The sequence below is a fragment of the Thunnus albacares genome, chromosome 16 (genome assembly GCF_914725855.1).
Source record: "Thunnus albacares chromosome 16, fThuAlb1.1, whole genome shotgun sequence".
Classification (NCBI taxonomy): domain Eukaryota; kingdom Metazoa; phylum Chordata; class Actinopteri; order Scombriformes; family Scombridae; genus Thunnus; species Thunnus albacares.
This window is the reverse complement of record NC_058121.1, coordinates 8,178,214-8,200,167: the sequence shown is the minus strand read 5'-3', so window position 1 is coordinate 8,200,167 and position 21,954 is coordinate 8,178,214. Positions and strand designations below refer to the sequence as shown.

Here is a 21,954-nt window from a genome sequence, read left to right as displayed (position 1 = left end):
TGGTCTGATGTGGTTACAACACTAGTGCACTGTATACTGTATTTTGTAGTGACACAATATGCATTCAGCAACAAACTCAGAAAGATGCCGGCAGTAGCTGCGTTCTCAATTTTTGGATTTTTTTTTTTTTTTTTGCCACATTCTTGCCCACATGACGTCAAGCATTTTCATAAGACTCTAAATATATAGACTGTATTTTGCTCCAATATGCTTGTTTCCTCATCTGCCCTCCAATATTTTCTGATTTCTGATTCTTTTTATGTGTTTTTTCTCAGTTTTTGCTATTCTACCTCATCTCTTCTCATTCCTCTATCCATTCTCCTCTCTTTGTCGTTCCTCCACTCCTCCGTATTCTTGTCTTTTTATCTGCTAAACTCTCATTCCCTACATTCTCTCTCCTCTTATCCTCAATTATGCATTTACTCATCCTTTGTCTCCTCTCATCTCCCCTTCATTCCCCCTCTCTTTTACCTTCAATTCTCTCATTTTTCTTTGTCCAAATCCTCCTCCGCACCGCTTCTGCTTCTCTTTCTCATCTCTCCTTAATTTTCTCTAGTTTTGCCAATTTGTTTCTCTCTTTTTACTCCCCCCCTCCCCCCCCTCCCCTATTGTGTTTGATTTCTGTCTCTCTTTGCCTCCCAGCCATTTTTTCCTTGCACATTTCCATCTCGCTCTCCATAACAGCGTCATTAGCATTTTCTAACCGAGCGGGCTAAATTGAAAATGCTAAACGAGTTTGTTTCTGTGGTAATTAGCGGTAACAAGGAACACAGGAAGTTAATGGAAATGACTTGCCTCGTTAAGAGGCAACTTCCTGTTGAACTGATTGAAGTTCCCATTTCAACAAACAAGGCGAACACATAAGACAGGACCCTGGGGATATGAAGAGGAGAGAGTTATGTGTGTATACAGTATGTAAAATATTTGTGTGAGTTTACATTTTGTTTTTGTATGATTGAGTGCACCGTGTGTGTGCGGGTGTGTGTCAGTTCGATGTGTCTGCATCTGTGAGCATTTCTGTGTGTATTTCTGTGTGTTAAGTGTGTTCATATTGTGGAAACGTACAGAATATGTAAATAAACACACTGTATTTTGTCATGTTGTCAGAATACAAGTATGACTAAGTATTGTGTGTATGTTATGCTGTATAATAAGCATAGTGGAAAATAAGATGAACACAAACGTCTCTGGATATGAAAATATTTTGGATCTATTTATGTATATGTATGTGTGGTTGTGTGTGTCATTGTACCCTTGTGGCTACTCTCATATAAAACAGGTGAGTGAAATCTTGCAAAGTAAATGAGTATTTCAGATGGCCTGCTCTTAACGAAGGAAGCTTATTAAACTTGTGCAATCGCACCTGTCAGCTAACAGCTATTTGGCCGCCGCTGTGCACAGTCTCACAGCACCTCATCATGTACTGTAGAAGTGGGACGAGGCCCAAAAATCATTCATTATTGTGTGTGGATGGCTACATTTCCTATCAGAACTAGTCCAGGCTAGAAACAAGTTTACCAGTGTGAAGGCCTGGAGTGCTGGTGAAAAGAAATGAGTAATGATTTCCACACAGCTCCAGCAGAAGCAGCTGCAACCACACTGGGTAGTTCCCAGTGACAGTCCGGAGGTGCTGCTCAATCAACTTTTCCCTAAAAAATAAAAGTAATCAGATGACTGTTTTCATCTATTTGTCTCTGTCAGAAAAAACCCCCCCAAAAAACCCAGAAAATCTTGGCAGCAGGCAGCTCCTAACTTTTAAGGAGATAAAAACTGAAAGGATACTGCCAACATGTTGTCAAACATGTCATTAAAGTCTCTGAATTTACCACCTCACAGCAAAGCACACCAGTGATCAAAAGTGCTACTATTATCAAAAATTGTGGAGTGAACTGTCAGTGGGTAATAATAGCAGTATGCCACTATTATTTATGCTCTTCATCTGGTGTCGGTGTTAATCAACCAATGGTGCCAAAATAATCTAACTCACCAAAAAAAACAAGCCTCCTCAATGCCATTTTGTCAGTAATCACGGAGGGGATGATGAGTGACCCCATCTGTCGTCTCTTCAATTACTCATTGTCGAGTTGAGACAATTAGACACATGCAAGGGATTGCACACATCTAAGGAGTTATACAGCACTAATTTCCTCCCAGCTTTGATCAGAAGATCTGAAATATACTATATTAATTTTATCACACATGTCTATAAACTTTTCATATTTTCTAATCATCAAAAAAATATATTTTTTTCTTGCTCAAGCAAATCTGGTGTCTTGTTTTCATTGTGCCAGAGGCAATATTCAAATACAACATCCAGATGAAAGTCTAGCCTAAATGCTCTTAATTTAATTTGAAAATTAGTTTTCTTTTTTAAAGATAAAAAGCTCTCTGGATAAGCAGCGTGAGATTTTTTTTTTTTGTTTTTTTTGTCATTTTGTTGCAGCTGCCTTCATTTGCTCACACGATCAAACTCTGAATTTCAAACCAACCACACATCACACAAACTCATGCTGTGTGGAGGATGGGGAATTTAACACCCACACATTGGGGTTAGAGTCATAGTTGGGTTACAGAATGAATAGAAGTCAATGTAGTTTTGTTTTTTTTTCCACAGATATAACATCCATTCTGTGTGTGTTTGTGTGTGTGTGTGCATGGGCATGTAGAACTGTCAAGACAACACGGAGGGTGATCGGTGTGAACGCTGCGCTCCAGGCTTCTACGGCGTGGTCCGAGGTTCCCCTGATGACTGTAAACCCTGCGCCTGCCCCCTTACCAACCCAGAAAACAAGTAAACTTTCTTTCTTTTCTTTGTTACTGTCATTCATCCCCTTCATCATCTTCTAATTATGAGTACATCTGTCTGTTTGTGTGGTTTTAATGAGTTTTGTGTTTGATATGAAAGTACTCTTCAGTGTGTGTTTCTTTTCTACATATTGAAAGTATTGGTCATCTGTCATGTCCTCTGTGTGTCTTTCTCTCTATTACTGTATTTATATGCCCATCAGTCATGTTCTGACTCAGCACTTTTTTACATGCATATTGGAACTTAAAAGTTACTTAAAAATTAAACTATTGGAAGTATTTTGACATTGTGGAAAATCTTTTTGTGTTTAGTTTTAGTCCAACCTGTGTAGCTGAAGGGTTCGATGACTACCGATGTACAGCCTGTCCTGAGGGATACGAGGGCAAATACTGTGAGAGGTCAGACACATACACACACACAGACACACACACACACACACACACACACACACAGAGGTGCACAATCTTGCCATGAATAATGTAAACAGGATCAGCTTAAAAATCATGAACTTAACCTTGTATGTCAGCCACATTAAATGTCCAAGACTTTGGGACAAAGTCTCTGACAATAAGAGTATAACCATAATTGGTTACAACCATAATTTTGTAATACAAGGTAATCTAGGTAGTATTTTACATATGTATAAATTATTTCTCACTGTTTGTGCACCTTTGAAATTGGCTTCATTTGTTTGCAGTCTCTAGTAAAAGCAATGTGAACCTCTGGTTGCAAGCAACACTATTCTTTACCCTTTCCATCTTCCCATGGTCCCCCTGTCCAGGTGTTCTACTGGTTACCATGGTAACCCGCGGATGCCTGGTGGTCGCTGTGAGGAGTGTAAGTGTTCCTTGTGGGGGGCGTTCCCTGGACCATGTGACCCTGTCACCGGCCAATGCCGTTGCAGGGTCGGGGCATCTGGGAGGTCGTGTGACCAGTGCATGGAGAAGCATGTGTGTGGACCGGCTGGGATCATCTGTAAGACTAACACACAGCTTTTTGTTCAGTATTATCCATGGTACCCTTTTTTTCTTTTGTATTCTTTTCTTTTTTCTTTCTTTCTTTCTTTTTAGTCTTACTTTCTCTTCATCCAGGGTGTCTGCAGGTTGCAATATTTGGTATAGAAGGTGCAGGTTTAATTAGAACATGAATTTTAGTATCATTAATTGAAATAGAATTAACTGAAACTGAAATTGTAATAAAGGCCCTTTTGACTAGTCTCCAACAACAGAAGCTAGCACAAAAGTAACTCAGAATTGCAACATAGGGTGCCAGACTTAATGAACCCCACAGACATCCTGCCTCTCTTTCCTCTGTTCCATTCTGTTCTCTATGGTGGCCCACCACCCAGCATAGTCACCTGATGTTGTGATTTTTACTTTATTTTGGTGATAAAATGCAAATGAGCAGTCACAACCCTTTTCTCCAGTTGCCAAGGGAGACAGAGGGCCGTGGCTGAAGTCTGATTCAAGTCATTTAGAAAATCATTTCAATGTCATTTGGAGCTAATTTAAACTTAATATGACCATAATGGCAGGGCCAATTCGATGCCATTAGCATGTCTAGAGGTAAGTGTACGTGTACAAGTGCAAGTGAGAGTATAGAAGAAAAGGTTGTAAGGCAGAGGCTGATGTGAAATTGCTGCTGTCAGGTCAGAGAGGAAATTGCTTGCTCAGGTCTTTATGTGTTCAGACATGAAGTGTGTGTTTATAAATTGATAGTGCGAGTGCTGCACTGTACCCTGACACCAAACCGGTCGCTTCTACATCCAGACTATAATCACAAGTCCTGATGGTTTATACAGAGTGGAACGATCAGACTGCTGTTCACTTGTTGAAGAGTGATTGTGCTCTCCATTTTGCCTGTGCTCTGCCCTGTCTCCCATTCTATCAGACGCAACCTAGCACTTTGGGACTCTGCGGTCCTGAATGGGGGAAATGCAGACAGGTCTCATTTCATATCTAACATATAACATCATTTACATAGAAATGTAGCTAAATTTCAGCAGGTGACATCATGGATTGTGTTATTACAGGTTGGACATTTTTACATGAGAGTTTATGCTCGAAATTGAAGCATCTTTTTCCAGAGTGAAAAAAACTAATAATTCTTATGATTTCAGGATATACCTTAATACAATCTTCCTATAGACGCAAAGAATCCTGTAATTCCTTTCTATGTAATGTGTACTGGGTGCAAGTTTTTGGTTTTTATTTTGTTTATTTTGTTTTTGGCTTTTTGTTTGTTTATTTTTTGCAACTGGGAAATATAAAACCCAAGACTCAAGATAAAGTATATTAAAGATCAGATCAGCAAAACCAGATTTCGAGACACTGTTGCTATCTGACCTTAACATGTATTTGACACATTTTGTCTAAACATGTTTTAACTAAACCACAGTGTTACTAACTTGAAGGCAGATTTATCTTCACTTTGTAAAGATCCTACTCCAAATATCCCAAGTATCCAGCAACATGGTGTCTATAGCACATTCTGGACAAAGACTGGATTTGTAGCCATGATATAAAGGGACTTGAAGTACACTGAAAACCCCAAATTTACAGCCATCCAAAACAAACAGCAGGAAACAAAGTAAGATAGGTGTGTTGCAGCTGAGCACAAAAACAATTTTCTAGGGGTTAAACCATATTTCTAACAGCTTTAAGATACTTTCTAAAGAACACAGGCACCGGCATGTATTTTTGCACCTGTATGTTGTGCGTGTGTGTGGATTTGCAGTGTGAAGCACAAGTTCACTGAGCTGAGCCAGAGCAAATCCTTCAAATTCACTGGGGTTTACTTTGGGCCTCTGTGGGGCTTTTAGCTTTTAGACATTGTATATAAAGTACTGTAATGATGTGCGTCATTGGACAGAAAATGTACATTATTGTTGAAACGAGCTGCATTGTTGCTTAATCCCTCCCAGCTCTGACCATAACTCAGATTATGATTCTTGTATTTTCATCTTGACTGTAAACTACTTAAAAAGGACCATCTGGCAAACAGCACAGTGATGTCACTTTTTGCAGTGAAACTGGTGATAACAAATGGTGGAACTATTTCAATTTGTGCCTTATTTCAGAATGTGTGGTCGGTGAATACAATCCTTCGTCACTGACATACTTGGTTTGGATTTGACAAGCGGCTATACACTCCCAACTACACTGAATTGTATATTTACCGTACTTGTGTGTGTGTTTGTGGAGAAAAGTGTGTGAGCATGTGACCGCATGAATGCATTGGTGTAATTGTGTGTTCTGGTGTTGTCAGAGATTGATAGAGTAGAAACTGTTTTTTATTTTATTTTATTTATCTTTGATTTCCCTTGTCAGAAATTTTAATTTCTGCAATAAATCAGCCTCAGGCTATAGAAAGGCAGAGAAATTCAAACACGCGCGATACATAAAAATGTGTATGCGTGTGTCTGAGTGAATTCCCTGATGTGTGTGCATTTGTGTGTGTTTTTTTAGCCTGCAGTGTGTGCTCATAATAGGTGCTTTTGCCTCTCTGTGCTGAATTTCATGCATCGGCAGCCCTGTCTTTCTGATGCCGGAGTCACTTAAACACAAACACACAAGCAGTCACCACAGTTCTACACTGATGTGTTGAGAGACTCTCAAGTAAACAACAAGCACACATACGCACACTTAAGTTAAAAAAAAACAACACATATTTTTTATGAACATTGTAGATAAACTAGACCTTTCTTTCCTCTGTTCTCATTCTGCTCTCAGTCTCTAAACCTCTCTTACCATCATCATTGCACACTAGCTGCTGTGTAACTGTGTGTTTGTTTCTGCAGCCTGTGATGATGAGTGCTCGGGTCTGTTGATCAGCGATATGGATCGCCTGTATCGCATCATCACTGATGTCACCCTGACCACGCCCCTCCCACCGCCATACAAGATCCTGTACCGCTTTGAGAACATGACAGAAGAACTCAAGGTAAAAACTGCCTCTGCACGGTGACACAAGACCCAATCAGCACATTCAACCGGCACCAGTCAGAGGAACTTTGTCATTAATTTATTTAGTGAGCTTGTTTTCACCATTTTCATAGAATGCAAACATCTTTTATTTTTGTCCTCCTCAAACATGAGTCATCATTTGAGGCTGTTGAGCCTTTGTGTTGTCAAAATGATGCAAAAAACCAATTCACATCTTCATTCTCAAAATTGCACTATTTTATTTTCATGTTAACTTTGATATAGTCATGTATAATTACAATATATTGAGTTCTATCAGATGCTCTCTGTCTAATTAATTCTTTCTTCCTTCTTTGCTCTTGCTCTCACTTGCTCATCCTCCTCTTTCTAGCTCTACACCACAGAACCACACAGTTCAAAAGCATAGCCGTGGGCCAAAATGTGTCAGACATTTCTCTCTGTAATTCCTTCATCTCTCTGTTTCTCTCCTGCAGCACATGCTGTCGCCTCAGAAAGCTCCGGAGAGATTACTGCAACTGGCCGATTCCAACCTGGGATCACTGGTTGTTGAGATGGACCAGCTACACAGCAGGGTACAGACACTTATATTTTTCTTTTGGCTCAACTTTAGTCCCTCTTTGTCATAGTCTGTCTTCCTTTCACTCTTTATCCTTCTTTCAGCCTCTTTCTCTGTCTGTCTAACATATAAGATGGAGTAAATATAGACTGTGGCGGGGAGTGAGATCATAAAGGCAACACTTATGTACAGAAAAACTTCAAAGACACAAGTCTAGCCATTTCTACAACAAACTTGCGACTGTGACAGCATGAAAACTAACCATCTGCAGCATGCTGACGGACATAAAAGCCCTACATAAAACAATTCAACCACTTTTCCTACATGCTGATTTAAAAGTCTGAGGGACAGTGGCGGCAGGCTGTGTAAGGTAGCCCAGACGTCCCTCTCAGCAGCCACGCTCTCCGCCTCTTCATGGAGGGGGACTGTTGCAAAAGCACCATAGAAACCTCCGTGCTTATGTGCAGATCAAACTTGTCGGTTATGATTGATTATTCTACACAGTTTCTACCGCTGTGTAAATCGGTGTTGGATACTGACGCATTGCAAATACTTCACACAGTTCTGTGAAAAATCGTAGGTCAATTAAAACATCTCCCTCTTTACCAGGGGTAAGGACTGCGTGCATCATCATTTTAAGAGTCTGGCTGTCTGTACTGCCTGGAGCTCTGCATTTTTAATTACAATACAAATAGACATGTGGCTGTGATGAGCAACATAATGTGATAGAGATTGTTCTGGTTAAATTTTATGGTGGTGTTCCAAGAAACAAAAGTTTGTTGTTTTAAAAATCCTGATTTTTTTGTGCATCATTACCAGGATCATGTTTATGCCACCATATGAAGACCAAATAGGCAACATTTTTGTTCATAGATTGTCTGCAACTTTTTTTTTGCATGTAAATCAGTCAAATCTAATTGAAACTTTAAAAATAATATGTCACTGTGGTGGTATTTGACCGCAGGTAGTGATTGCATGGTCGTTATTGGATTATTGTGATGATGAACATCGTGCACTGAACTCAACTTTGAGTCATCATCTGCTGTTGGCTGTATATTTGAGCTGTTCTATATTCATATATATATATATATATATATATATATATATATATATATATATATATATATATATATATATATATATATATATATATATATATATATATTTGAAACTGTGTACATTCCAGGAAACAATTAGTTTCCTCTTCGGAAAACTGCCCACAGGATTTCCAAAATGTCAGTGCATCATGACAGGAAAAAGCCCTGTATTTAAAGTGGATCATACAGAGCTCTGTATCCTTCTAAGTTACACATTTGATTTGTCTGTCTCAGACTGCTGGAACGTGTAAAGCTTAAACTGAACCTAAGAATTCAGATTTGAACAGAAAGGACAACTGTGATTTTTACCACAATCTCTCTTATATAGGATTCACATTAGGAAGAGATCCCTACACAACTAGTATGGAAAGAGAGGTGACCAATAATTCTTTCAGTGTACATATGAACATTGCACAAACATAGACTTCAAAAAAATGATTCGTGACACACTTAAAAACAGAAAGCTGTTTAACCAGCTGTGTGACGTGCTGGTCAGCACAGACTATGAATCAACACAGAATCTCTAATGAGACTGTGTTTGGTCTGCAGAATGAAAAATCATTGACAAATTATGAGACAATGGGCTGCTGGGCACAGTTACAAATCAGCTAAGTCTGATCCAAAAGAATATGAATAGAATAAAATTAGTGAGTATGAAAAAACTTGGATTGGGATCAGCATCAGGAGTCGGCTGCCATTGTTTTGTCATTATTGTGATGTACTTTCCGTGTTGTTTGTAATCCACTTCTTGTTAACATGGTCACAAGTTAATGAAATCTGAATCAGAAAATTGGTAATTGGGCCATCTTTACATTTAACGGAGCCTTTTGACTTGCCAATGAGAAATGTTATCAACAGTTACTTCTTAGAGGCCCCTTGACCTCTTGTCTTGACAGTATTTGATAGAAATAATTTTCAATTTTAGTAAACACCCAAAAGCAGTTCTATGTCTTTCCAAGAGAATGCAAGAATCTATGCTTTTTTTCTTTTTTTTATTTTTATTTTTATTTTATTTTATTTTTTTTTACAGTTTTTAGAGTCACAGTTGAGTTAACCAAAATAGAAAAACACTTTTTGAGTGGAGGAGGTCTACAAATGCCAAATGGAGAAAAATAACACTCACATTCACGCTGTCAAGCTACACCCTTTTAGGGACTGGGACCTTGACATTTGTTGACAGCAATGCTATCACCTATACCCCATCACACAGATACTCACTCACACACACACACACACATAAGCTAGAATGATGTAGCATGGTCTTGTCAAATCAAAACAATAATAACCTGCTCATTTTCTGTGTGTGTGTGTGTGTGTGTGTGTGTGTGTGTGTGTGTGTGTGTGTGTGTGTTGTGTTAAAATGAGTGTATTAAGGTGTGTTTTCTTGTCCGTCAAGAATTTGTCCGTCTCTGCTATTCCCAGGTCCTCTTGTGTGTGTGTTAATGTGTGAGGTTGTGTTTTCTTTTTTGTCAATAATTCATCCATCTTTGTGTTTGTGTGAGTGTGTGTGGGGGCACAAGAATAGCAGTGGGTAAACAGACCATACATACATAGTATGTATGTGTAGGTATGGCCATCATCGTCTTATCATTCTTGTACACCCTTCATCCCTACCCTTCCTTTGTTTGACAGAAGTCAATAATATGCTCACTTATTTAACACGTTTATTGTTTTATAACGTGTGTGTGTGTGTGTGTGTGTGTGTGTGTGTGTGTGTGTGTGTGTGTGTGTGTGTGTGTGTGTGTGTGTGTGTGCGCGCATGTAGGCCACTAAGGTGTCTGCTGACGGAGAACAGGTTGAGGATGATGCTGACAGGATTCATAAACGAGCTGAGGACCTGGAGCAGTTCATCAGGGATACACTGCTGGGAGCTAAAGGTAGCAGAAATGAACACCACCTCTCCTCTATTAACTGCCTCTGTATCCTGCCAACTGGGATTTCTGGATGTATCTGTCTGCTGTCTCACTAGTTTCATTTGTCATTAGAGAATATTGCATTATATTATATTAAATGTAAGAGGTCTCTGTGGGAAATTTCCATTATTACGTTAGAGGAGATAGGATATAGTAAAGAATATGAAAAGGTGAGTGAAAAAATCTAATGAAATGAATATTTATCCTGCCAGAACATATTAAAAAACCTGTAAATAAATACATATGTAGGATCTTCACAAATATGAGCAAGCTTAAGTGGATGCAAAACAAAAGCTATGATAAAACTAGTGTAATTATTATTGTCAAAACTAGTCCAGCGCTACTAAAAAATAGAACATAGAACAGAGATTGTGTTGTACACAGTACACATTTCTTCAATTCTATAAAGCACAGCTTTGAAGGAAGTGTGTGTTCAAAGTGACATAATCAAAACACCTTCATGCCTCCTTTTTTAGATCACTAATGGAAAACTTAACTCAAACACAAAGGCTGATGGCTGGCAGCCAGCTGTCAGCACACAATGCCAGCTGCTGGTGCTAAGTGTTGTCTGAACAAAAAAAAAAAAAAACGCATCCATCAGGCTGCAGCATCACTAACCATGGTGATAAAGAGTCAGTGACTCCATTTCTGTATTCTATTAGTGACTAGTTAGCAAGTATCGGATGGTAGTGCCCTCGTAGGGTGTGTGTGTGATAAGAAAGAGACTGTACAAACAAAATGGTGTTTGTACATTTGTTAGGTGAATAGAAACACCTGCTTTATCACACTGTTTGCATGCATGCATACAGCCATGCATGAATGCAGTATTTCCAATGGATCTTGAGTAAGTAGAGATAGTCGCGGATAGTCAGAAACTGACTTTGAGTAGAGAATTGCATGTGTGTCCTTGTGCACGTCCACTATGCAAACAAAACCCACTTGGGCCCCATTTCTAAAAAAACTGTACCACTACTAGAGGTCAGAAACCCAAAAGTGTACTATTAATAATAAATACAGTAGTAAATTCATTCATAATTTAGTTATTTTCAAAGCCTCACAGTGTAACCTCCACTCCATTTACACGTGTGTAAAAGTTCTTCATGCTTTAGTGTTTTTGTATGGCCACAAATATCACTATCCACTGCTTCAGGATTTAATTCTGTCCCACTCTACAGGAGGAAGCAATGTTCCCAAAAAGATTTTGTTATAGTAAAATGTTGTCGGCTGAACAGGTCGTTTATTCTGGCAGAGGACTTGTCTCCCTGTTTTATCTACATGTATAACTAGCAAATAGCTGCACACTTCAGCTTCAGTATCCTTTTGCCAGTGCAGCTGCAGTCTCTGCTCCCTCCGTCCCTACATCAATGGCTGTGTGACCAGCTTGTGATGTGTATTTCTCTTGCGACACCTCAGTCACTCACAGTCCTTACATACGCTCCACTGAAAACGGTACCACTGACGGCTAGTGGTTTCAGTGTTTTGTGCAGTGATTTCAGGCCATCAGTGTCCTTCCATGTGGGACCTAAGTGCTTTTTTTTTATTTGTCATCGTACAAGACTTGTGCAGTTTCTTCTGTTCAAGCCGTCTTTTCCACATCTTCAACCAGGAATGCCATTTCGTAGGTCACTCTGACCATTATGTGCTGTGGTTTGTTGAGCTCCTCTTCAGCTGTTTCCATGGCTCACCACATAAAACAAGGCAACAAGGGCCCTTCAGCACACCACAAACCACTGTTGTGTCCCAGATCAATCTTAAAGATACAAGTTGCAAATTAATTGTAAAAAAAAAAAGGGGAGTATACAGTAAAATAATGCAGCGTACCAGGAGAGAGAGCTATTTTATAATCCAGTTCATCTACTGTAGGTTTTAGTACAGAATCTCACTCAGAATCTCAGAAGTTAAACTCCCTCTTATTACATTTGCCAGATCATTCGGCAGAGCTTATAGTACATTATTTCGATTAAATATTCCGCCCTCCACTTAAGTACCTGGAGACCTTAATTCTTTTCAAATCAGATCTTGAATACAGCGATAATGTGGCATTCGATCATAGGCAGAGCAGATGGTCACACAGAGCCCGATACCATTCAGCTACACAATACAAGATTCTGAACAACACATTAGCTTTTCTGCTAAAATCTCCTTCTTATCTAACTAACAAACATACACACATCTTGTCCTGCACCTCAATTTGTTGAACGAGCCACCAAATGAACATTCACTGGTTAAAAGTGCACTGCTAGCATCAGTTAGCAGACTAGATAGCTAATTTACTGTTCAGCTGAAGCACATTAAAAAGCATGTAAACATACATGCAAATGTCACTTAGGCCTGATTAGATGCTGTTTTGATCATCAGCTGAGATGAAAAGGAGCCTGTCTGATATTTCAATAAACAATATATTTAAAAAAGCATGTTGACATTATTTTTGACTGCAAAGAAGGATGATTAAATGTGGTTTCAGTTGGACTTGACTGCTTTAGTCGAGTTCTGGTTGGGCTCACCAGCTCCCAGGTATAAATGTATATTTAAATAACTCTCCCTCCCCCACGCTGATATTGCAAAAACAAATGTGCTCTATGTAAAACTATGCAGTTCAAATAATCACTTATATTGATTACCATAATTAAATTTTTATGGCTTCTGGGATGAAAAGAAAGTTACCAAACCAACACATTCTGACTGGTTGTGATGAAACTGTCCTTTCCTTGTTGTTGCTCTTAGCTCTCTGGCCCTCTGCCTAATTACAGTGTGATTATGGTTGTGTGAGTGTGTGTGTGTGTGTGTGAGAGAGAGAGAGAGTGAGAGTAGGAAAGAGAGTGTGTTGTGGCTCACTGGATGATTGAGAGTAGCAATTAGAGACTTAATTAGTGGCTATCGCAAACACACACACAATTACACACCACATACACAAACACTGATGCAGATGTGCACACATTCATACAACTGTGCACACACACACAGCCATACCACAGACACACACGCTTGCACATAATGAGGCAAGAAAATACTGTACACACTTTCCTCAGTGTGTGTGTCCATGTTTACTAGATACCATAATATGATTCCATCCACGTTTTAAGTGTTTAATTGGCTTTTAAATCCCACTATGTAATTATATGGCTGTGACACACACATTCACAGACACGCACACACACACACACACACGTGCACATATACAAATAAAATGTGCACGTACATACACACATGCAGTACAGCTGTTCATTAGCATGACGGCTTTAGTTCTGTCTTGGCTCTAATCACATCATGTTTACATTTCAAATGAGAGGAAATGCTGCATTGCCACAACCACACACACACACACACACACGCACACACACTCACAGGCACAGGGCCACCCACCCACACACCTACAAACACTCTCACACACACCATTAAAGTTTCAACTTGCTTTAATCATATCACGTTTACATTTCAAATGAGAGGGGAACACACCATCACACATGCCGCACACACACACAAACAGCCTCCACCATACTCACACGTGTAACGGATATGCACAACACACTCTTTTTTTTCCCCCCTCCTCTGTCTTGCACAAACAAATACACACATACTCCTCATTAAGTTCCAGCAGTTAGAGTTTTATTCAAATGAGCCTCGGAGTGTTTTAGAGCAGTTTCATCATTGATTGGTTTGAGATTTCACTGCCTTTAATTTGATAAAAGAAGGGCAAGCATGAAGTCTGCCAAGAACACTGGCTTTGAATGGTGTTAACAGATACAGTAGCATGCATGTGTGTGTGTGTGTGTGTGTGTGTGTGTGTGTGTGTGTGTCTGACTCTCAGCATGTGTCTGTGTTTAAATGAGTGAAGATCAAATGGTGTGGTTCTGTCTTTCTTTCTGTTTGTGCCATGAAGCTGAGATATGCCAGTACACAGCACACAGACAGAATGTCCATCAGGCCCGTATGTCTGCTGACCGTTGTTACATATTTGTACAACATCGACGTATCTTACATACTATATGTTTCTATGTATAGATGATGTCTGTCTGTAAATGGCAATGTTGTTCCAAAATGTTTTAACATCTGGCTTGTAGTTTTTAGTGCCATGAGATGCAGCATCAGTGAAACAACTCAATCCATCATATTTTTAATCTGTTTTCTGGTCAGATTTTTTAAAATCAAGTTACTCGAGCAGTTGATGGCATAAACCCACTTAACACTACCATGCCACTCCAAACGTCACACAGACATTATTAGTGACTGGTGGAGAAGGTTAAACATCTGTCAGATAAAGACCTGGATATGGTGGAGACCAAATTACAGCTGAAATAAAAGTGAATACTGGTTTCATCAAGTTTCCATAAATACAACTCCAAATTAATTCTAATGTTCCTCAGTGTCTGCTAGATGGCAGTCAATAGTATGCTAACATGTTAATGTTAACAATTTTATATGGTGATTGTAAGGTTGGTTGAGTGGTGAAGGTAAAAAGAATTGGAGTCTTTAAACTGCTCAAGAGTCCTAGTTTCTTCTTCTTCTTTGTTTTGCAGTGGAGTAGGTGCAGTATATTTTCACTGCAGATCAGCTTGGCCAAAACTGAAGAAATCAATAACTAAATAGAAAATAAAAAATAACTAGACTATTGCTGTGATTTATCCATCACCTAATAGATAAATATTACAACTTAACAGTGGAAAAACATAACTAAACATGTAAAAAGAGTAAACGTTATGTTAAACTGCTCGAAATCAGCACATCCTCCAAACATCTCACAAACCCCCCTCCATCTATACCACACTTGGCACATCCCCCCAGAAACTTGACCATAAAATAAGTCCAAATGGACTGGAACTGGTTTGGCAGTCCCTGGGTCCAAACAGAGGATGGTGCAGTCTAGAGGAAACACAAACATAAAATACACAATATTTTTGTCAGGCGTTCTTCCTTAAAGCTCTCAAGTGTCTGTGTGACTATGGCACCAAAGCACTAACAACATAACATAATTACACATAACAAGCTTCAACCATTAATCTGTACTGATTACCAAACAACCCAGATACATGTGTGTTGTGTCTTGCTTAAGATACAGGTTATGGGGCATCCCATAATATAATATTTTACACTATGTGTCTCTGAGCTTGTTTTGAAGCTCTTCTGCCTCCAAGTGCACCAAAACTTCTAAATTAATGCTTCTAAAATAAATATCTAATCATGACAAAGACACTTTTATACCTATACTTTCCTGTAATTTTCACAGTGGATAAATCCTGAACTGATTCTGGAATCAAAATTTTCTTTCAATGCTTGTACGACTGCAACTCCGTGAACTAAATCTGTCCATCTATAGTAGCCTCACAGAATTGTTTCTGTGCGTCTGTGTGTCCAGACCTCCAGACAAAGGCTGCTGAGTTGAACCAGACACTCTCGCGGAGAGATGGAACTCCAGACAAAAGCCTGAAGGAGATGAAGGAGGAGATCCAGGCCATGCTAGACGAGATGAGAAAACGACAGCTGGGAGGGAAGAAGAGCATTGCCGAGGAGGAGATGGGGTATGGACAGACATGAACACTGACACACACGCACACACACACACACATACACACATAGGTCATGTATCTTTCTCCCACACACTACAATAACACCAATTTTGAGAGAGTTTAGCAAACAGACTAGTCTTTGTCTCACACACTGAGTGTGCTCACACATTTCTGAACATGCACACAAGCATGATGAGAAGACCATATGTGCAATTTTCATTGATGAACAGACTGAAAATACTGTATGAGTATTTGAAGACAGGGAAAATGAGCTTTGTGTTTGAGGTTTCTGTTTGTTTGTGAGGGTTTTTTTTCTTGTTTTTGGATTTCTTCATATTTAGTTTCCTTTTTATTAGTCTTCCTGTTGGTTGATTTGACCTGAACCCCCTGTTCCCCACGTTGTTTTCGAGGAACCAGACTATTTTACCTGCTTGTTGTTTTGTTTTTTATTCTATTTTTTTGTGTCTCATACCTGTATGCTAATGCATTCACCCTGTGTGTCTGTAGATTGTCTTTGTCCCTGCTGGGATTCCTCAACTCCACTCTCTTGCTTGTCGTTCTGCAGAATGTTCCTCCACCAGACTATCTTTCCATGAACATGCACAATGACAGGGAGAAATAACAGCATGCAGAGGATGGAGTATACAGATTATTCACCTTAATAATTAGAAACAATACTTTTCAGTCCCACCTTCTTATTAGAGTGTGCGATATGTTCACACTGGCAAAATGACAAATTCAAGTAAAGCAAAATATTCCAACTATACTAACTACATTAAAACACTAATGTGTTAACAATTTTTAGCTTCATAGCTACACATCATGGGTCCTTTTAAATGAAACAGCAGTCTCTTAAAACTTGCTTAAAGTTACATTATCACTGCCTCTTCAAGCAGTTTAAGAGTCTGACGCTTCTTTAAATTGGAAACCATACAGAAATAAAACTACCATGGAAAGCACAACACCACACATCATGGTCTTCAAAATGGTTACATTATAAAGTCAATGCATGTGTGATTTGTAGTAAATCATGCAAAACAACTGGAATTTTCTTTTTTTTATTCCTTTCTGTTGACACATGAGACATAAGAGGTAAAAACCTTGCATTTAACAGACATCGGATTGTTATGTATCCTAAAACCACGACTTTCTGCTGATGCTGAAGTGTTTACAGCCTTGTCGCTCTCACTTTTTCTCTCTCATGGAATTTGATGGAATTAGTAATCTACTCTCTTCATTCCTCCTTTCTCTCTCTCTCTCGCTCTCTCTCTCTCACTCTCTCTGTCTCTCTCTTTCAGCAGAAACTGTTGACGAGGTCAATGAGTTAATTAAAAGTATCGCCGTAGGGGGGTGAAACAGAGAGAGACATAAAAATACAAAGAAAGTGTAGTGAGAAGGAAAGTCACAGAGGGAGGGGAGAACCACTCTGCCAGATGGACAGACAGTTGTAGTGGGAGAGTAAAAGAAAAGGAAAGACAAAGAGAAATTGCCCCTGCCACTGAATCACTTGTCTGTCAGACTGCGGGTGATTATGTGACTGAACCCTGAGGAGAGATTTCAACCAGAGCAGCAGAGAAAAACACAAGCATCAACAAATGTTAAAGGGACGCTTCAGCAAAATGACAAAACAAAACTAGCATAGTTACTGTTTGAAATTCTCCATATTACATATATTTTTTAGTATGCCATTAGCCTGAGAACGTTGCATACATACTGCAAATGTAATGTTTCATTCCTACACTGTATCTCTATCTAACGTTGTAATAGTCAGTTGGGTAATGGCTACATACCCCTCTTGTTTGTTTTTTACTTAGTTATATTCTGTTTTCTTCTTGCTATTCCCCGCAGGGTTCATTAAAGTTTCATCAAACCCAATCATTACCTTGCATATATCCCTAAAACTGTTTGAAATTGTCCTCTGAGTGATGTCAACTGGAGGACACTAGATCCTTGTTGTCTTAATTAATGCTGAAGGTGAAAAATAAGGCTCATTAAGGGACACTATGGTAAACATATGGTTATTAAACTGTTTTAAATGCTTCCAAAGTGAGAAGGCTTTTCAAAAATTAAAGTCCAAGTGAAGTGTACAGTAATAAGAACATTTGGAATGAAGTAAACGCTGCATTACAAATGCCCTCAGTCCCTCATTGCACTCACATGGGATTCTCTTTTCGCTGCAACACATCCTTGCACCATTTTTATAACGGTGTACTTCAGCCATTATAGTGGTTTTTCTCACTTTTTGCTGCCATGCTTACTGCCACTCCGCCCACCTAACAACTATGCTGTAACCTGCTGCTGCTCATTTACAAGGCCCACCTTTATCTAACAAACCACCTGTAGGCTCTGAGTCTATGCTCCCCTAGGGGGGGAAGTTATTATCTCTCCATTCCCTGCTGAGCTTAGCTGTGTGTTTTCATCTGGGGAGTGATGAGGTCAGAGCCAAGGTGCTAAATATCAACACTGTAAATAATTTACATTCACAAAAAAATCTATCGCATGTTAATCGGCTGTCTGAAATATAATTAGGGTGAGAAAAGCATAGTAAAGCAGTGAGTGATTGATGAAATGCAGCTTTAACAGTGCTTGATTACTGGTTGAAGTTCTTTTTTGTTGCTTCTCTCTGAATAGTTGTATTGTCAGCTCTGTGTATATGTTGCATTAAATTGGATGCATGGTGGCTGTGATGCAAAATGTATATCTTCATCAGACACACACACACACACACACATACACCAACGACGATGATGTCTGCAGTGGTTAAGTTCTAGTTATTGTGTAGAATCTCGTTTTCTGTCAGTTTTATCTGTTCCTGTTATTAATATAGTGTGCCATGCTGCAGTGTACATTAGCACATGTTGCTTTACCCGCCCACCCACCCACATGCAAACACACACTCACACACACATTAGTGCAGCGATATTTGAAATGTCACAATTTAATCTAACTTAGCCTGGGGAGTCAATAGAAGAAAATCGGCAATTTCATTCCAGCATTTCAACATTCAGTCATATGGAATGATTATTGTCTTTTCTCTAGCAGAGGCTCTGTCACGCATCCTAATAGCTCTCCTTCCCTCTTCTCTTTAAAATGTTGCATTCACACTTATTCCACTATTCCACTTTTGTAAGCCATGAATAACACTGTTTTAAATGACCAAAATGTAAACGTAAATAATCTAATACTCCCCCCTCCTTCTCCTTCCAGGCTAGCAGAGGAGTTGTATCAGAAAGTGAAGAGATTGTTCGGTGACCCCCATCAGGCCACAGAAGACCTGAAAGCAGAGGTAATTATAACTTAAATCTTTACTCTCTTGTCTTCAATGTGCCTAAATGAATTACTTTAACTTAATGCTTTCCCATCTGCTTCCCAAGATAAAAGTGAAGCTCTCCGACCATGAGGGGAAGCTCCAGGAGGCCCAGGATCTCCTTCACTCTGCCCAAGGAAAGACGAGGCTGGCCGGTTCACTGGCTGAACAAAACCAAGCTAACCTCACAGCTTTGGAGGTACAGATAAACACACTGACACGTAGCTACACACGTGTCCTTGCAAAGACTTTACAAGATTCGCAGTCAGAAAGCAATGTGATTGAAGGCAAAGTAATTTCTATGCTCACGGTCACTGTTTTCCCAAGTATATTGGAATGTGCTACTATATAAGTGATTTACTATTTGAACATTATGTTAGATTTTTACTTTAACAAGCAAAAGATAAACTATTAGGCTGTATTTTACTCCTTCTAATTATCACATTTATGTTGAATTATCCAAAAATAGTCGCCCACATCCCCACAATCATTATAATTACTTGTCAACCTTTCAAACTCAGCTGCTTTAGTTGATGAATGGTAAAAATATTCAATTTCTCTCTGTAAAAATATTAATATGTATAAAGGAAAGAACATTGACGGTCAACAAATCCAATAACTGAATTGCCACAGTTCTGTTTTTGAAGATTATCTTTTTGTAGTTGTTGCCTTTATTTGACAGTTGAAAGTGTAGAGAGAGACAAGAAACAGGGATAGAGAGAAGGGTATGACATGCAACAAAGGTCAGCGTGGACTTGAACCACGGATGTTGTTTTTTTTGTGGTAGGGAGAGTCAGGACCTTGTGAACAGATTTTGAGATAAATGTTTGAGTAAATAAACTGGTGTGTGTAGGATGCCAACCAAAGTCATGCTTCTACTCTTCTGCACTGCCTAAACTGCTGCTGCTGCACTGCTCATCACTGCTGCTGTTCACATTTAGTATTTCCTCAGCCCCACTTCCAGCCAAATATCCACATGTAGGTTGTGATGCTATTGTCATTCCCGAATTTACCTCCGTGCATATATGGGAATTGTTATGGGTGTTATGGGTAACCGTGTGTCGCAGAGGCTCACAGAGGAGCCTATGTTGTGGCCCTGCACATCAAATGATCTGGTTGATTGGTCCACTTTCTGTCGACTGAACTGGACATGTTGATGTTATGTCCAAACTCTGTTCAAGTGCAAAAGAAAACAGCCAGGCAAACATTTCTTGAGACATCTCTGCATGTGTTCTTATGTGCAAATGGATAAACATGTTCCAAAATTAAAGTGTTTGCTATGAGAAGTGATAAGTACAGAGCTATGATGCCAAACACTGTAGAAACAGTTGTGGAGCAATAGATTATTTTAGGTGTATTTAGTCCATGCCCTAGTATTAAAACTTTTGGTTTTGTACCTAAAACTCAAAAAATCCTTGAGAGTGGAAAATCTCACCATCTATTCATGTCTCTGACTCAGCCTATTCTCAGTTTCCTTTTAAGCCTTCTGCATGTGATTCATCATCAAGAAAAGCTTACAGGCAGTACGGATTCCTAACAGAGCAAAACAACAAGCATTTATCGCCAAGATTATTATACATGTCCTAGAGGAAGCATTGTGCAGTGATCGCTCACACATTACAGTACACTCTTCCTTTATCTCTCCTTGACCCCGCAGTCTTTTTCTCTGTATAGAAAAGCTTTACGCAGTGAGAAAAGTGGAATATTCAGACTACACACAAGAGTTATAGCAAGTTATTTATTTAGATCACTAATTGTGTGTCTCTAGTGTCACTAACTGCTGTTATTGTTTTCTTTTTACTATAAGTAGAGTTTTAGAGTTAATCTTTACAGAAAAGAATAATTTCTCTGATCATTTAGATTTGACTTCAGCAAATTGAGCAAAGACACTGCGGCTTCCACGTTCTCCTATACTCCTGCATATGGTTGGCATCCAAGTATTTATGCATTATTATGAAAATACTATTACATTATTTCAGAATGCTCTATACTGTCAAAATGATTCAGTTCTCAAATAGTGGAAAAGCAGCTTTTGACATGAATGTACAATGTGAAATAAGCAATTTTACACAACCTCCTAGAAATGTTATTGAACTTTCATAAGGCACATGTATGTTCACGTGTTGCAACTTATGGTTCATATATTATGTTTTCTTACAGAGGAAACGTTCTGCAGTCAGCGGGGTGAAACAGGAAGCACAGGAGGTCCTTGGAATGGGAGAACGTCTACTGGATGAAGCAAACCAGCTTTCTGACAACATCAACAAGGAGATAGAGGTATTAAAAATGGCCTTGTAGAAACCTGCATAACACGCACATAATACTTTGAAAGCCTCAACCTGTCTGACATCAGGAAAGAGGAAAGGCACAGAAGTGAGACTAGAAGCAGACGTTTGTCTCTTTGTCCCTGTGTTTGGTTTAGGTCTCTGCTCCTTTCTTTGTTCAATTTAAATAGCTTTATTGGCAGGAAATCCAGAAGTACAAACTCAAGTATTATAAATAGTTAGGATAGGATATAACCACAGACATGCATTATGGCTGCAGTAAAAACAGAAAGTTATTCAAATGAACCACTCGTTCTACCTTAACTTCAAGAAAAGTAAGTAGAGCCTCTGTTTTCTCTCTCTCTGTCTGTAGGATTTGGAGGAGATGGGAAGAGAACTCAGTCCTCTTCATGACCAGCTGGATGATAAAGTCAGTCACCTCACCAATGGTTTGAGTGATGGCGGCCTGGATGATCGCGTGCACAGTGCAGAGGAACATGCCAAGCAGCTAAAAGAATCTGCCGCCATTTTGGATGGGTAGATGCAGTACAAACACATTCTCA

General features: G+C 39.2%; 1 protein-coding gene across 8 annotated transcripts in view; it reads left to right on the top strand.

The window, feature by feature from the left end:
* Positions 1–21,954, top strand: part of lama2 (laminin, alpha 2) — a 206,846-nt gene that overhangs the window by 147,077 nt on the left and 37,815 nt on the right. For 6 of the 8 annotated variants that reach the window (XM_044376459.1, XM_044376460.1, XM_044376461.1 and 3 more), the window contains 11 exons: positions 2,667–2,791; positions 3,118–3,204; positions 3,588–3,781; positions 6,606–6,748; positions 7,224–7,322; positions 10,169–10,280; positions 15,670–15,832; positions 19,028–19,106; positions 19,195–19,326; positions 21,288–21,404; positions 21,765–21,928. In XM_044376459.1, the coding sequence (XP_044232394.1) occupies positions 2,667–2,791; positions 3,118–3,204; positions 3,588–3,781; positions 6,606–6,748; positions 7,224–7,322; positions 10,169–10,280; positions 15,670–15,832; positions 19,028–19,106; positions 19,195–19,326; positions 21,288–21,404; positions 21,765–21,928 (1,415 nt within the window). The remainder of the gene's footprint in view (positions 1–2,666; positions 2,792–3,117; positions 3,205–3,587; positions 3,782–6,605; positions 6,749–7,223; positions 7,323–10,168; positions 10,281–15,669; positions 15,833–19,027; positions 19,107–19,194; positions 19,327–21,287; positions 21,405–21,764; positions 21,929–21,954) is intronic. The other 2 variants (XM_044376462.1, XM_044376465.1) reach the window with 1 other exon arrangement.